Source organism: Protopterus annectens, chromosome 5.part0 (assembly GCF_019279795.1).
Source record: "Protopterus annectens isolate FY-2018-M chromosome 5.part0, PAN1.0, whole genome shotgun sequence".
NCBI classification, from domain to species: Eukaryota; Metazoa; Chordata; order Ceratodontiformes; family Protopteridae; genus Protopterus; species Protopterus annectens.
The window spans coordinates 663,835,125-663,849,762 of record NC_056735.1 but is presented as its reverse complement, the minus strand read 5'-3'; the positions used below and the strand labels follow the sequence as shown (position 1 = coordinate 663,849,762).

The window sequence follows — 14,638 nt, the reverse complement described above, 5'->3', positions numbered from 1 at the left end:
ACACATCTCATAATCAATTTTATTAATATCTGATATTAGCAATAGAAATATCTCTTACCTTTTAAAATCAAAGTGGACAACCAGACATTTAAAAAATTGGTTCAGTTTCTAAGATGCTGACCATTCATAAAGGAACTATGCTGTAAGGTAGCATTTTTAAATGGATTTATTAAGGATTATGATATTTATTTTTCTTTAGTCGAAAGTAATTTTTTAACAGAAAAAAATATATATAGGGCCTTGTTAAAGGCCATCCGTAAATGCACTTATTAATAGCTGTTAGAGAATGGGCAAACTGTACATCAACACCCTGATTGGAGAACAAATGTTCTTCAGCAGGGTATTAATGTACAAGTAATGCCCACTGACAAACTAGTCTGTCGGTTCACGGCAGCATATAAAGCTGCTGTGGAGCTCGGACTACAAAAAAAAAAACTAACGGCCGCCATTGTTTTACACTCGCTAAGCAGCGGTTCTGCTGTTTAGTGAGCATAAAATGTAAAACAAAAAACAAACAAAAAAAAATAAAAAGGAGAGAGACTGTGTGTGTGTGTGTGTGTGTGTCTGTGTGTGTGTGTGTGTGTGTGTGTGTGTGTGTGTGTGTGTGTGTGCATGTGTGTGACAGAGAGAGAGAGAGAAAGAGATCAAGAGAGTGAGAGAGAAAGCGAGGGTGATCCTGTGTGACTGAATGTGTATATGAAAGTAGAGGAGACTATGTGCATGTGAGAGAGATCGAGAGAAAGTGAGAACGATCTTGTGTGAATGAGTGTGTGTATGAAATCAGAGAAGACTGTGTGTGAGAGACTGAGAGTGAAAGCAATCTTGTGTGAGTGAGTGTGTGTGTATGAAAGCAGAGGAGACTGTGTATGTGTATATGTGTGTGTGTGAAAGCAGAAGAGACCGTGCATGTGTGTATGGGAGAGAGAATGGGCTGTATGTAAAATTGTTGTGTTTTACATGGTTATTATTTTTTTAAGCACTATATTATTTTTTTATATATGTTTGTTGTAAAATACTTCCTCCCAACACCATTAAATTATACCATAGCAAGTTTCAAACATTAGGAGGAGGAACTATTTTACATTAAAAATATATAAAAAAATAATATAGTACTTAAAAAAATAAACAGGCAATTAAAACAATAATTTTGCAGATTCTCTGAGTGTAATAATGCCCTCCAGGTTTTGTGTTAATGTGTAATTAATGCCCTTCGAGGGGTGTAGAGGCCCTCTGCCTGTGGCATCGGAACACCACTGTGTGGGCGTTAATTATACATTAACACACATCCTATCAAGCATTATTGCTTGCTTAGCTTTGTCAGGATATGGCATGATGTTATCTGCACATTGATTACAATGCACTTCTATAAATCAAACCACAAAATAATAAACAGAAGAAAAATAATTATTCAAAGCAAGACCCCAGAAAGATTTCCAAAAGGAACTAACACTATTGAAGAGAACGAATCTATACCTCCTGCTAGTAGGTTACAGTTTAGAAGTCATTAACTCCATAAATAAAATTCAAACCAGAGTTTGATGAGATACTCTGGAAAGGCAGAGACTACAGCACATAGAATGAAACCTTGGCTAATAATGTATGAGTACTATACAGATAATGAAACACAGACATTCATTTTGAATGCCTACTATCCGGTCCTAAACACACACACACACACACACACACACACGCACGCACGTGCACACACACACACACACACACACACACACACACACACACACACACACACACACACACACACACACACACACACACACACACACACACAATACATATATAGGATCATATACATACAATGACTGAAACAACATAAGACTGACAGTAAAAAGATTGATACTGAAAAAGACTGACAAAGTTGAACTTATACTAGGGAGGGTTTTATGCTCTTTTCCCACTGCTGTGAATGAAAATCTAAATGTATCACTGCTCAATACTTGGAGTCTAAACAAAAAACTCCACTCCCTAGAAGCTCACCTTACCCTAGGGAATGCTGATGTCTGTGCAGTCACTGAGACATGGTTTAAAGCCATGGATAACACACTAACAGTGCTAGGTTATAATGCCTTCCACACATTTAGGCCAGCTACTTCAATGGCAGGGACTAAAGATGGAGGTGTCTGTACTTACATCAAAGATAAAATACTTCAAGGCTGGTCAAACAGGACAATGCACTTGAGTTGCTTCATGTTTAAATCACCATAGGAAAAATCCAATACCACTTTCCTGCAAGCTATAGGTCCCCCTCTATGACCCGGAAACCCATACCATATACTTAAACTTGTTAGAAACACTAACCATCCAACCCAATACCATATTCCGGGGTGACTTTAATTACCTCACTATTAACTGGGAATCCTATATGACACCAAATGTACATGCACAGAGGTCCCTGGATTTTGTAAACAGAAATTCCCAGGACCAGATAGTCAATACACCAACCAGGGGCGCAACCATACTGGATCTGATCCTCACTAATATGGGAGAGTGCTGCATACCCCTTACTGTAATGCCTTCCCTGGTAAGGTCAGACCACAAAATGGTCTCCTTTGAAGTAAAAATAAAACCTGGACACCAAGCTAAACCTGGAATATTCAGGAGCTATTCTAAGGCTAGTCTCCTGTTATTAAGTGAGAACCTGGCAAAATTTCAAGCCCCCATAAACACTGTAAACACTGCTGAATATGCAGAACTGTTCACAGAAACCTTGTACATGCATGTTAATAGCTGCATAGAGGTAGCTGTACCCACCAGGAAGAAGTACAGAACTAACTCAAAAAACAAGCAACCCTGTGGAATCACATAATCAATAGGCTGTATAACAGGAGGAAGAAAATCATGGCAAAATTAGGAGGTGCAGCATCCAGCAGGATAAAAGCACTCTTATCAAACTAAACAAACAACTCAGAGGACAAATAAAGACTACCAAAGCCAAATTTGAGGTAAGTTTGGCCTCCCAGGCCAAGGACAACCACAAGCGTTGTGTGTGCAGAGCTCATTGTAAATGGAGCCACCCATACTGAGCCAGAAGACATAGCAAACCTCCTGGCTGATAAATTCAGCTCCAACTTTACCCTTCTCTCCTCCTCAACCTTCCCTCAGGAAATATCATCAAATATAACTCCCCCTACTATCAGTAGGGAACAGGTCCTTAATGCTCTCTCTAAGACCAAGAACACTGCATCAATGGGACCAGACAATATCGCAGGGGGTCTATATTAGAAGACTGAAAGTTTAAAATCGCGAACGCTCTAAAGACTGAAAATGCCAGACCTCAAAATTATTATTGTGGGGGGCTGAACCTCACACACCCCCTGCTAAATATATATTCCAACTCCGAGATTGCACTACAGTGAGGAAAGGGCAAATATTCCAATCTTCACTGTACTACGATCTCAAAAAAAATCACTTCGAGGTCCGGCATTTTCGCTCTTTAGAGCGTTCGTGATTTTAAACTTTTGGTCTTCTAATATAGCCCCTATCCCAGGATGTTTTCTAAATAGCATGAAACATGATATATCAGGGCCTCTGGAATTACTATTTAACTGTAGCCTCCAAACAGGTTTCATGCCTCATGAACGGAGAAAGGCAACAGTCATCCCTCTGCACAAAGGTGGGCCATCTACAGACCCTGAAAACTACAGACCCATAAGTCTCACTAGTCTTACATGTAAATCATGGAAAGAATTATCATGGAGATGATCAACAGAGATATAGTAAAGCTCCAGACTCTGTACCAAACCCAGTTTGGTTTTGTCAAGGGCAGATCATGCCTAGTCAACATGGTGGACTTCTTTGAGAAGGTCACCAAAGCAATGGATGAGGGCAAAATTGTTCACACTGCCTACCTTGACCTGACCAAGGCATTTGACACAATACCCCACTTGGGCATTGTTGACAAACTCAAGAGGTTAGGTACAAACCCGTATGTCACCTGGTGGATAGTCAGCTGGCTCACAGACAGGACCCAGATAGATAGAATTGGGGAATCGACCTCTACAAAGAGGCCAGTCACAAGTGGAGTCCCTCACGGATCAAGTCCTTTGACCTCCCCTTTTTAGAATTTACTTCTCAGAAGTCAAGGCCAATGCCAGTGGTCTCTGGATGGCTAAATTTGCAGATGATTGCAAATTAGGAGCTGTCATTGAATCTCACACTGGTGCAAATGTTCATAGGAGCGGGTGACACAGACAAACAACTGGTGTCAGAGCCATGGACTAAAACTAAATGCCAAGAAATGCATAATAATATCCTTTGGGAAGTCATCCATCCCTGGTAGCTATCATATTGACAACACTTAGAGTTGACCCAGTAGTCAGGGACTTAGGGACACACACAGATAGTAATCTAGCCTTTGACCATCATGTGTTTACAGTGGTGAGGAAATCGTCCTATGTTGTGCAACCTATAAACAAGGGTTGGCATTTAAGTCCAAGGAAGTCATTGTTCTATTGTATTTGGCATTGATCAGACCTATCATTGAGTACAGTGCCCACTTTGGTATGTTCCTAACCAGGCATATCCAACAATTGGAATGTCCACAGGGGTTTCTCATTAAAAGAATACAGGGCGTAAGTAAAATGTCCTATGCAGACCACCTCAAGGCCCTATTCCTGTATTCTATCTCCTACAGGCTTTTGAGGGGAGAACTATGCTTGGCATACAGGGCATTGTTAGACCCCACTCTGATGGATCTCCTGCATATCCACCAAGTAAACAGCGCCAGAGTTATCCATTCTAAAGACTTAAACCTTGCCTGTGATATAAATAGGACCTGCTACAGAGATAGGTATGTATCCCAGAGACTACCGTGTCTATGGAACAGGCTCCCCATCCATGTGAACCAGAGTTCTTCCCTAACCTAATTCAAGTGCAACTTGGACAATTGGATGGGAAAATGGAAATTCATCCTTGGTTTGGTACCTATGTCTCTAATGGGCACAGGTAACCTGTAAATGGTTCATCTCCCAGGCCCATGCTTACACTTATCAAGGGTATCAGAACATATCAGAGATTTGGGATACATGGCTAGGCTTAAAAAGGCCCTTCTAGGAACCTATGAACCTGTGTGACCTCGGAGTAGGTATATATAATCAGCAGGGGGTGTAGGTATGGAGTTGGGCTTGGTCTCCTGCAATAATATTAAAAAATGTGACAAAATCTAAGCGCATAGAAAACCACTGAAAACTCTAACAGCATCTAAACATATTCTCAATGTTTTTGCAGGGGTAACAAGCCCTCCTAAACCCGCTATGTGGAGGGGTGGGTTGCCCCCCCCACACCCCCTGCTATTTATATATATGAAATCTGAGGTCACGTAGCAGTGGGGGAAAGGGCATAAACCCCTCCCTTGTATAAATTCAATTTTGTCATTCTTTTTTCAGTGTCATTCTTATAACTTTTTAGTCTTTTTCTCACAGTCTTTTTACTGTTGATCTTATGTTGTTTCAGTAATTTTTGGTACTCTGCATGGGGGGTGTTAAATTAGGTAGGGCGTTATCTTTGGGCAGTGAAACTATTTTAATTTGTATATTTACAGGCACTAAAAAAGGTTTCTATCACAAGGAAAAGATGTATACAGTGCATAGCAGACAATTATGGAGGACTAAAGCAGCATATAATGTGTCCAGTACCACTACTTTTGATAATTTAATTTAACATTTATTGCAGTGCTTTTGAGGATGTGGTGCTTCTGTAGCATTGTTACCTCACAGTAAGACGTTGTCCTGTTCGATTCTCAGCTAAAGCGTCTTATGTGTGGAGACATGCGTGAATAGGCGTATCTTCATTGAAGTTTGTGCATCAGAGCTGGCAACTCGGCACGTAAAAATCTACTGCCAATCATTAGCAGACCGGAGTTCCGCTGTGGTGACCCCTAACCGGGAAAAGCCGAAAGACACAACAACAATATGTGTTTAAAATGGAAAGCATCACAATATTAATTGGCTGTATTATCTGAGATAGTTTACTATGAGCAGAGTATGGGCGGCCACGGTGGTGCAGCGGTTAGTGTTGCTGCCTCACAGCAAGAGGTTCTCCGGTTCGATCCTCGACTGGTGTGCCTTCTGTGCAGAGTCTGCATGTCCTCACTGTGGTCACGTGGGTTTCCTCTGGGTGCTCCAGTTTCCTCCCACATCCCAAAGATATGCTGTAGGTGGATTGGACACTCTAAATTGGCCCTAGGTGGGCGTGTGTGTGCCTTCTGTGGAAGGTTGGGCACCGGGCTGGCAACTCGACACCGTAAAACTCCACTGCCAATCATGAGCAGACAGGTGATCCACTGTGGCAACCCCTAACTGGGAAAAAGCTGAAAGAAGAAGAAGAAGAAGTTTACTATGAGCAGAGTAGTGAAAATAAAGATTATTAATTTCTTAGTGTATCATCCTTAATAAACAGTTGCCTTTTAAATCAATTGAAAATAATGTTCTTTCATGATTTTTATTTTGTTAACCATCTTGATATAATAGTCCATAATTAGCAGAAAATTCACTAAATAAGACTATACGTTACTATTATTGACATATTCTTCTTTAGAAAATGTTTATTAATACAAATACTGTAGAGAGACAATTATCCGAACGTCAATTATCGGAACATCAATTATCTGAATGGAGCCTTACAAAGTTTTTGGGTAGGAAAAATTATAAAGTCTGAATATGTAAATGTTATACATATTTGCTTGTATGTGTTTTTTGAGCTTGTAACCCGCACATGTGTGAAAAATATTCTTTATTGCCCACTGGAATCACTGAATGGTTAAAAAGTGTATTCCCTGCGTGCAGAAAAAACAAGATTTTAGAAGTTTTTATCCAGTTCAATTATATGTTTGATTATCCAAACAGTTTGATTTTCTGAACTACCATAGGTCCTAGTTAGTTTGGATAATCTACTCTCTACTGTATGTTTATTCTGTCAATACTGTAACAGAATACTGTCACTGCGTTAGAAATGTGCCCAGTTCTATAGCATTTCCTTTATTCTTTTTTTTTTTTACTTTCTTCTTGTTTTTACAAATCTGCAGTTGAATATTAAGGTTATCTTAATATTTACATTGTGACTAAGACAGTTTCTTGTGGTAGTAATATTAGAGAAGCAAACTTAAATAGCTGTGGATGAATACTATTCATTCCATACAGGTTTTTGTCTCAACATAACCCAGTAGTGCGATCTTGGCACAGCCATTTATAGCTGCATAAATTCATAGGTAAGTATGAAGCAATCAATCTGCATACTATTGCAAACCCGGTCAATAACCCATATTAACTTCCTTGACTTCCATCTTCTTCCAGGTACCTTGCTACCATTCCCCATAACAGGGATATCTTATTTTGTAGGCAAACAGGGCTGCCAAAATTAAACTAATAAAGTACATTTTTTAACAAATTTGATAAGCCAAGAGTATTTAATGACATCACAGCCCTTGCTCAATGAGGTTATTATGACCTGTGATATGTAATGTGAATTATCTATCTATCTATCTATCTATCTATCTATCTATCTATCTATCTATCTATCTATCTATCTATCTATCTATCCATTTTACCTATCTATTTATATATTATATAGTGCACCTAACACTTTTCTTTTAATCAGAAAATTACATTTAAAGTTATTCTATGTAGATATTTTATTAACAAAAAAACAGTGCACATGTGTTTGCTTGTGGATGTTTAAATGCATACATCACATTCCAAATAATGATTGATTGTACATTTTGTAAAATAAACTCTCTACCCTACATACCGCAGTTTACTTCATCTGATCCATCTGAACAGTCTTTTACGCCATCACATTCGGCATGTGGTTTGTTCACACATTTTCCATCGAGGCACCGAAAGCCAAGCGATGAGCAACTTTTATGCACTAAAGAAGAATCGACTATTCAGAACATGCTTTGCTTGAAATATATATTGCCATTTTCTTTACATATAACACACTGCATAACACTGTTGTAAGTCAGTTTTAAAGAACTGGATCTTGTGATTAATTGGTATAGTTATTTCATCAATAATATAGGAATCAGAGAACAATTCATGCACTGATAATATTGTCATCTTATATAACCCAGGAGTGGCAATTTGTTGACAATTTTGTCTGCTGATTTGCATTTGAACTAATGACCTACCAGAATGCTGAAACTTTTTCTATTAAAATGAAAAATAAAGAGCCAGTTCTGTTGGTGTAGAAGGATAAAGTCTGGACAACAACTCAGGTGACCCAGATTCAGTTAGTGGTTCTGGTGTCAGTTGGAGCTAGTGAGGGAGGAAGGTCCTGCCTGTACTATGAGGAAGGGATGGAATGGGACTCAATGCCACAATTACCTAGAGAAGGGGACATGGCTGAAGGATGGCCATATTTTGGTCATTTGACCACCAAAATGTGTATATTGTAGCTTTCATCACAGGTGTATAGGTGCATGCACTTATAGGGAGAAGGCATAGTGGTCCTTGCAGTGATCTGGGTCACTTGCTCCCTACCCAGGGAAGTGGTTAGGGTCTACAACATATACCATCATTGCCAGGCTGCCACTAGTGTTTAAACTGGATGATGGCCCTATGGATAACTCTTGCTTCTATGCTAGGATTCCTAGAACAGGCTCAAGTCCAATCAGGGTTGCCATGATGGTTGGTCGCTGCAAGGCAAAAATCACATAGAAAAGAAAAATCAAAATCAAGGAACAAAACAACAAAATGGAGTCTACTTTTCAGAAACCTTCTCATGTTTCATGTGGATATGTACACATAACTGGAAGTAACGCTATAAAATGTAATCTATAAAATGACTCAATGTTCTTCCATCATAAGAAACATTCCGAGCTACATAAAACATGCCTATAATGTATCATAGTAAATGCAATGCATTCTACTAAAATTATTTGAAAGCACAGAAATGTTTTGCATATTAACCAAGTACTATCTTGTGACACTTCAGTGATGTATCGTCCAGGACAATTTATTTACACTCAGTTATTTAAGCCAATTTTCCTCAGCAAATCTTTCCTGTTGCACAGCTCTCCAAAACTATTTTTCCATATACAGTCAAACACACATACTTGCAGGGCACACTATACACTGAACACTTGTAAGTTATGTATACTACATCTGAGACTTCTGCAGTTTGGGAGATAAAATGCTTTACTTGAAGCAGTTTTGGATTTCAAAAAAGAAAAGAGAAAGAGGATTGTGACTATTAAACCTTTCATTAATTAAAATTAATTCAGTTATTCACCCATCCATTCTCTGATGGCAGAAAAGTGTGACCAGGGTTACAGAAGAGCTTAACCTAGCCTGGCAGGCAATGGGAGTAAGGCAAAACCAAGTCTTGGACAGCATTCTGTTCTGCACAAGAATTATATACATAAACACACATGTGCACACATGCGCGCACAAAGACACACACTCACTCACACACACACACACACACACACACACACACACACACACACATTACATGCATACCTATGGGCAAATTATATGACTACCTATCAGCCTAATGGCATTTCATTGGATGTTGGAGGAAACTGCAGCACCCAACAAAAGCCCATAGAGGCAGATAGAGGACAGGGAGACACCACACAGAAGCCCCCCCACCCCCCCCCCACCAAGCTGGAAACTGCAGTGCAGAACCAAGAGCTGTGAGGCTACAGTGATGATTACCACTGTGATGTAATAAATAATGGCATGAGACAGCGAAGTATGAGAATGGGGAAATGTGGTGTTTTAGCATTCTTTACCTCAGTGTTTGTCTTCAAAGCTGTAAACTAAGCATCCATATCCCTGCAGTGTTGACTCTTTACCAGAGGCTAAGTTCATTATATTTTTCCTACAAGTAACCTAATCAATATATGTGATATCTGCACACATCTTAAATTGTTCACCAACTATTAAGTGAAATATTGCACACAGTGTACTACTACTGATGATAGTACCTTATCTTTCTGTGGTTTCCTAAGTGCATAATGTTACAATTCCCAATACTTTAAGTTAACACGCATTTTCTTCAACCACATGCCCATATAATTTGATGTTATTTTTCATTTTTATCACATGTGGCTTTTCCTTTGCAGTATCTGAAACCTGATGGACTGTTTCCTGTATGTGTATATTTCAATTCAGTAACTAAGCTTATCTTACTGAACAGAAGAGGCCAATAGAGAGAACTTGAAGTTAAGACAAACAAATAAGGTAATGTTATAACATACCGTGTTTATCTTCTTAACATATGGACAAATAAAAAGAAAAAAAACATCAATAATCTTAATAGCAGAGTACTGTATCAGCATTTGTTGATATGCAAATAGAAATGGCTCTGACAGTGACCTCAAATAGGAAAAGTGACTGGGGAGTTCAGCACTGAAGACTTCAACTCGATGAGTTTCAACTTCTTCCATTTTTTACTTGACCAACTGTAGACTAATGATTGTATATGCTTTGCTACCTAATTTGTCACATTCTGTGATAGATGGTATATCTCTTGGCACGGGAGAACATCACCTCCTTTATTGCACATGTATCTCAGCACTTTGCTTTATTTTATTGGGTTCTTAAGCAGCCATTAACAAAGAAAATTAACAATGTGAATCCATCAGTAGAAAAGACATTCAAAGAAGAAGGTACTCCTAGGCCTTTTTAATGTACTCTGTTCTACTCTGCCAAGATTATTACTTCCAAAAGTGTGGTGAGGATTTGAATCTGACACTTTTGTCTCTTAAGTGTAGCAGCACTCAGATACACATTGATAATGACATAACAAAAACACAAATTCACATACTTCATCCTGGAAAACGAATACTAACAAGAGAAACTGATAACTAGGCTGCAACTATACAAACCACACTGAAGAATTATATACCAGGTACCTGGCCGTGCAGTTTTGCTCTGAAGGTTATGACACTTGATTCCTTTAGTTTATACTTGGAAACTGTGTGACACTAAGCAAGTCATTTAACCAGATAGTGCTCCCATGTCAACCATGAAAAGGTGTGCATAGTAGGCTTAGCCAGTTAACAAGGAAATAAAATAAGATAAACACTTACCATTCACAAAGGTCCCATGGTGGTGATGTCTCAGCTAATATCAAAATCAACACATTTTTTGGGATTCTACAACTCAAAGCATTTCAACTGCTGTTACCCACTGAGAAAAGCAGGTTAAAAATTACAGTGAGACATGTCATAAAGGAATGTTACATTTCTTTACTTTAGCTACTAACTGGGTAAACCTACAAACTACACTTTTCTTTTTGGGGTGACCCTAGAGCACTGAGGGAATCAAACCATAAACTATGCAATGAAGAATGTTAACAGCTCATAGCCTTAAGGCCTCTGAGCTAAACTGCCTACGCTACAAAGTACAGTCATCTCTTCGGGGCTGACCCCAAAGTAATGTCTTGGTTATGGGATTTGCTCAGATTCATGCAGAGACAAACAGTAGACAAACAGAGACTTCAGGAATCAAACTTTAATCTACATGATGAAAAATATTAACAGCTCACAGCTGCCAGACTGCTGTTTAAACTGGTGACGTAGTTATGCTTTGTTAAATTATACATCTAATTAAAATAATTGTCCGGAAGTGTCTTAATCTGAGTTCAGTAATCATACAGTACACTTGACCAGTATCCCTGTTGTGATGTATTAACCGAAGGTCCCTATCTGAGATTTATGACAGAAGTATTTGCCTCATCTCCTATATGTGTGTGATAGATGAGATGAAATATCCAATAAGCAGTACCACTAGAAATGTGGGAAATCTTCTCAAAAACTGCCAAATTATTTTGTGAAAATTGTGGACTTCAGTACTCAACCCCCGCTTTCATTGTGAGTTTTCCTTAAATGCAGTATGGACTCATTTTTGCATAGAACAATATCAAAGCCTCTAAGAAAGTCTCAAGAGTGCAATGCATACATGCTAGGCATTCATTTGGGTACTTCATTTTGAACAGATTATAGTAGAAACCTATAGAATAATTTAGCAGTAAAGCTTAATTTTCAAAGTAATACAAATGTACTCAACAGCTGTCACTAAAGACCAATAACCAAAAATGAAACTACCGAAAACCACAAAAATAGAAATATCCATGGTAGGATAAAGTTAAGGAATTTTTTTAAGGGTTGCCATAGTGCTTTTATTCAAAAATAGAACTTCTTAAGAACTATTAAGCTAATGTCTGTCAAAAAAAAAAAAAAAATCAGTGTATATTATATTATATGCTACATCTTGTATTAATCGCAAAGGTGAATAGATTTGTTGCCATGTATAGGTGCTTTCATTGTGAGTTTTCCTTAAATGCAGTATGGACTAATTTTTGCATATAACACTGGCACCCCACCTAAGTACCATGTTCAGTCATAGCCTCACCTCAGGCTTTGTGCCCACTGAATGGTTCACACCGACGGTTATCCCACTCCACAAAGGGGGAGCCACCACGGACGCTGGGAACTACCGCCCCATTAGCCTGACGAGCCTGGTCTGCAAGACTATGGAATGTATTATCATGGAACTTATAAACAATGACACTGGTAATCTCCAAACTCTGGACCCCACCCAGTTCGGGATTGTAAAAGGCAGATCATGTCTCCTAAACCTGATAGACTTCTTTGAAGCAGTCACCAAAGCTGTAGATAAGGGTAAGGTGGCTCACACTCTCTAGATCTCACCAAGGCTTTCAACACCATCCCCTGCTCTGGAATTATAGAAAATTTCATTAAACTTGGTATAAATCCCTATGTCACAAGATGGGTTGCCAACTGGCTCACTGACAGAACCCACACTGTGAAAGTAACAGACTCCAAATCCGACTTCAGACCAGTGACAAGTGTAGTACCACAGGGTTCAGTCCTGGGTCCTCTCCTGTTTGGTATCTACTTCTCTGAAGTACAGGCTAACACAGAAGGTCTTTGGCTAATGGAGTTCGCAGATGACTGCAAACTAGGAGCCATAATCGAAACTCCTAGCAATGTGGACATCCTATGAAAGGGCCTCACTGAGACAGATGCCTGGTGTCAAAGCCATGGCCTCAAGCTCAATGCCAAAAAGTGCATGTCATCCCTTTTGGTAAAAACTCCGTACCCATGAACTATCGCATAGATGGTAGTCTACTTAACACTGAAAGTGTGATAAGAGACCTTGGGACACAGGTGGATAGTAGTCTCTCCTTTGATATTCACATCGTCACAGTAGTCAGGGAATCCTTCTACGTGGCACACCTCATCACAAAAGGTTTCTCATCCAGGAAAAAAGAGGTCATTGTTCCCCTCTACTCATCACTCATTAGACCCATTATAGAGTACAGCACCCTTTTTGGTATGTACCTCACAAGACATCTTCAACAACTGGAAAGGCCACAGAAAAACCTCACAAAGAGGATTACTGGCCTCGAACAGATGCCCTGTGCAGACCGTCTCAAAAAACTCCAGCTTTAGTCCGTCACATATCGCCTATTCAGGGGTGATCTCTGCCTAACATACAAAGCTATGTCAAACCCAGAGCTGTTGGACATGCTTCACTTAAAGAAATCCCAATCCCTCCAAGCTACACACTAGGGACCTAAACCTTGTCACCAGAATAAACAGAACACACTGGAGGGATAGATTCCTGTCCCAGAGACTTCCCATACTCTGGTACAAACTACCTATCTATATCAAACAAAGCTCCTCATTAGCACTCTTCAATAAAAATCTTGATGATTGGATGGGAGATAGGAAATTCACCCCGGGGATCACTTCTGTGGCTCTGCTTGACAGGGGCTCAGGAAAATAATTTTCTTAGGTGGCGAAAGCCAGGGTACCTTTTTGGCTAGGCTTATATAGGCCCTAGGGCCAATAGCCTAGTACCTACCTATGAACCTATGAACCTATAATGTTGCTGGAGATGTGCAATGCACTACTTTATTATTTCCATTGATGGCCTTCACCTTTAACTCTTTGTATGCGCTACCTATTTTAAAAAGGCCTGAAGTTTACTTAATTGGCACACTCTTATGTATGGACTACACAAATTACATCCAATATAATTAGGGCGCAGAATTTCATATAACAAAGTTATGCCATAATGCTGCTTTTGTGCTTGTCAGAGTCCAATGGAAGTTGGATTTCTTTTCTTGTCAGATGTTTCCAAGAAAATGACAATAATTGAAAAACCTGAATGTTCACTCTGAGTTCATAGTACTTAGCCCTGAGCTTGGCAAAGATATAACTGATGTAGCTTGTGTTTCAAAGAAATGTATACAACATTTTATCCAGCTAAGTCTACAAAAAGCTGCATAATATTTTAACAAATAATATCTTCAGAAGCTTTGTTATGCTAAACCTTAATAAAACTATTTATTTTTATCCTGTCATGGATTTTTCTGTTTTTGTGGTTTATTACTTAAAAAATATAGAAGAAGCCTCTTCTGCTAATTGCCCAAAACAAGTTAGTCAAGTACCACATACACACACACACACACACACACACACACACACACACACACACACACACACACACACACACGCATGCACGCACGCACACGTACGCACACACACGCATGCACACACATGCACACACACACACACACACACACACACACACACACACACACACACACACACACACACACACACACACACACATATATATTC

At 39.2% G+C, this 14,638-nt stretch overlaps 1 protein-coding gene across 1 annotated transcript in view; it reads right to left on the bottom strand.

Moving 5' to 3' along the window:
• The window catches only part of LOC122802743 (suppressor of tumorigenicity 14 protein homolog), a 910,319-nt gene that overhangs the window by 126,801 nt on the left and 768,880 nt on the right, over positions 1-14,638 (bottom strand). The window contains exon 14 of the mRNA XM_044072511.1: positions 7,762-7,881. Within this exon, the coding sequence (XP_043928446.1) occupies positions 7,762-7,881 (120 nt within the window). The remainder of the gene's footprint in view (positions 1-7,761; positions 7,882-14,638) is intronic.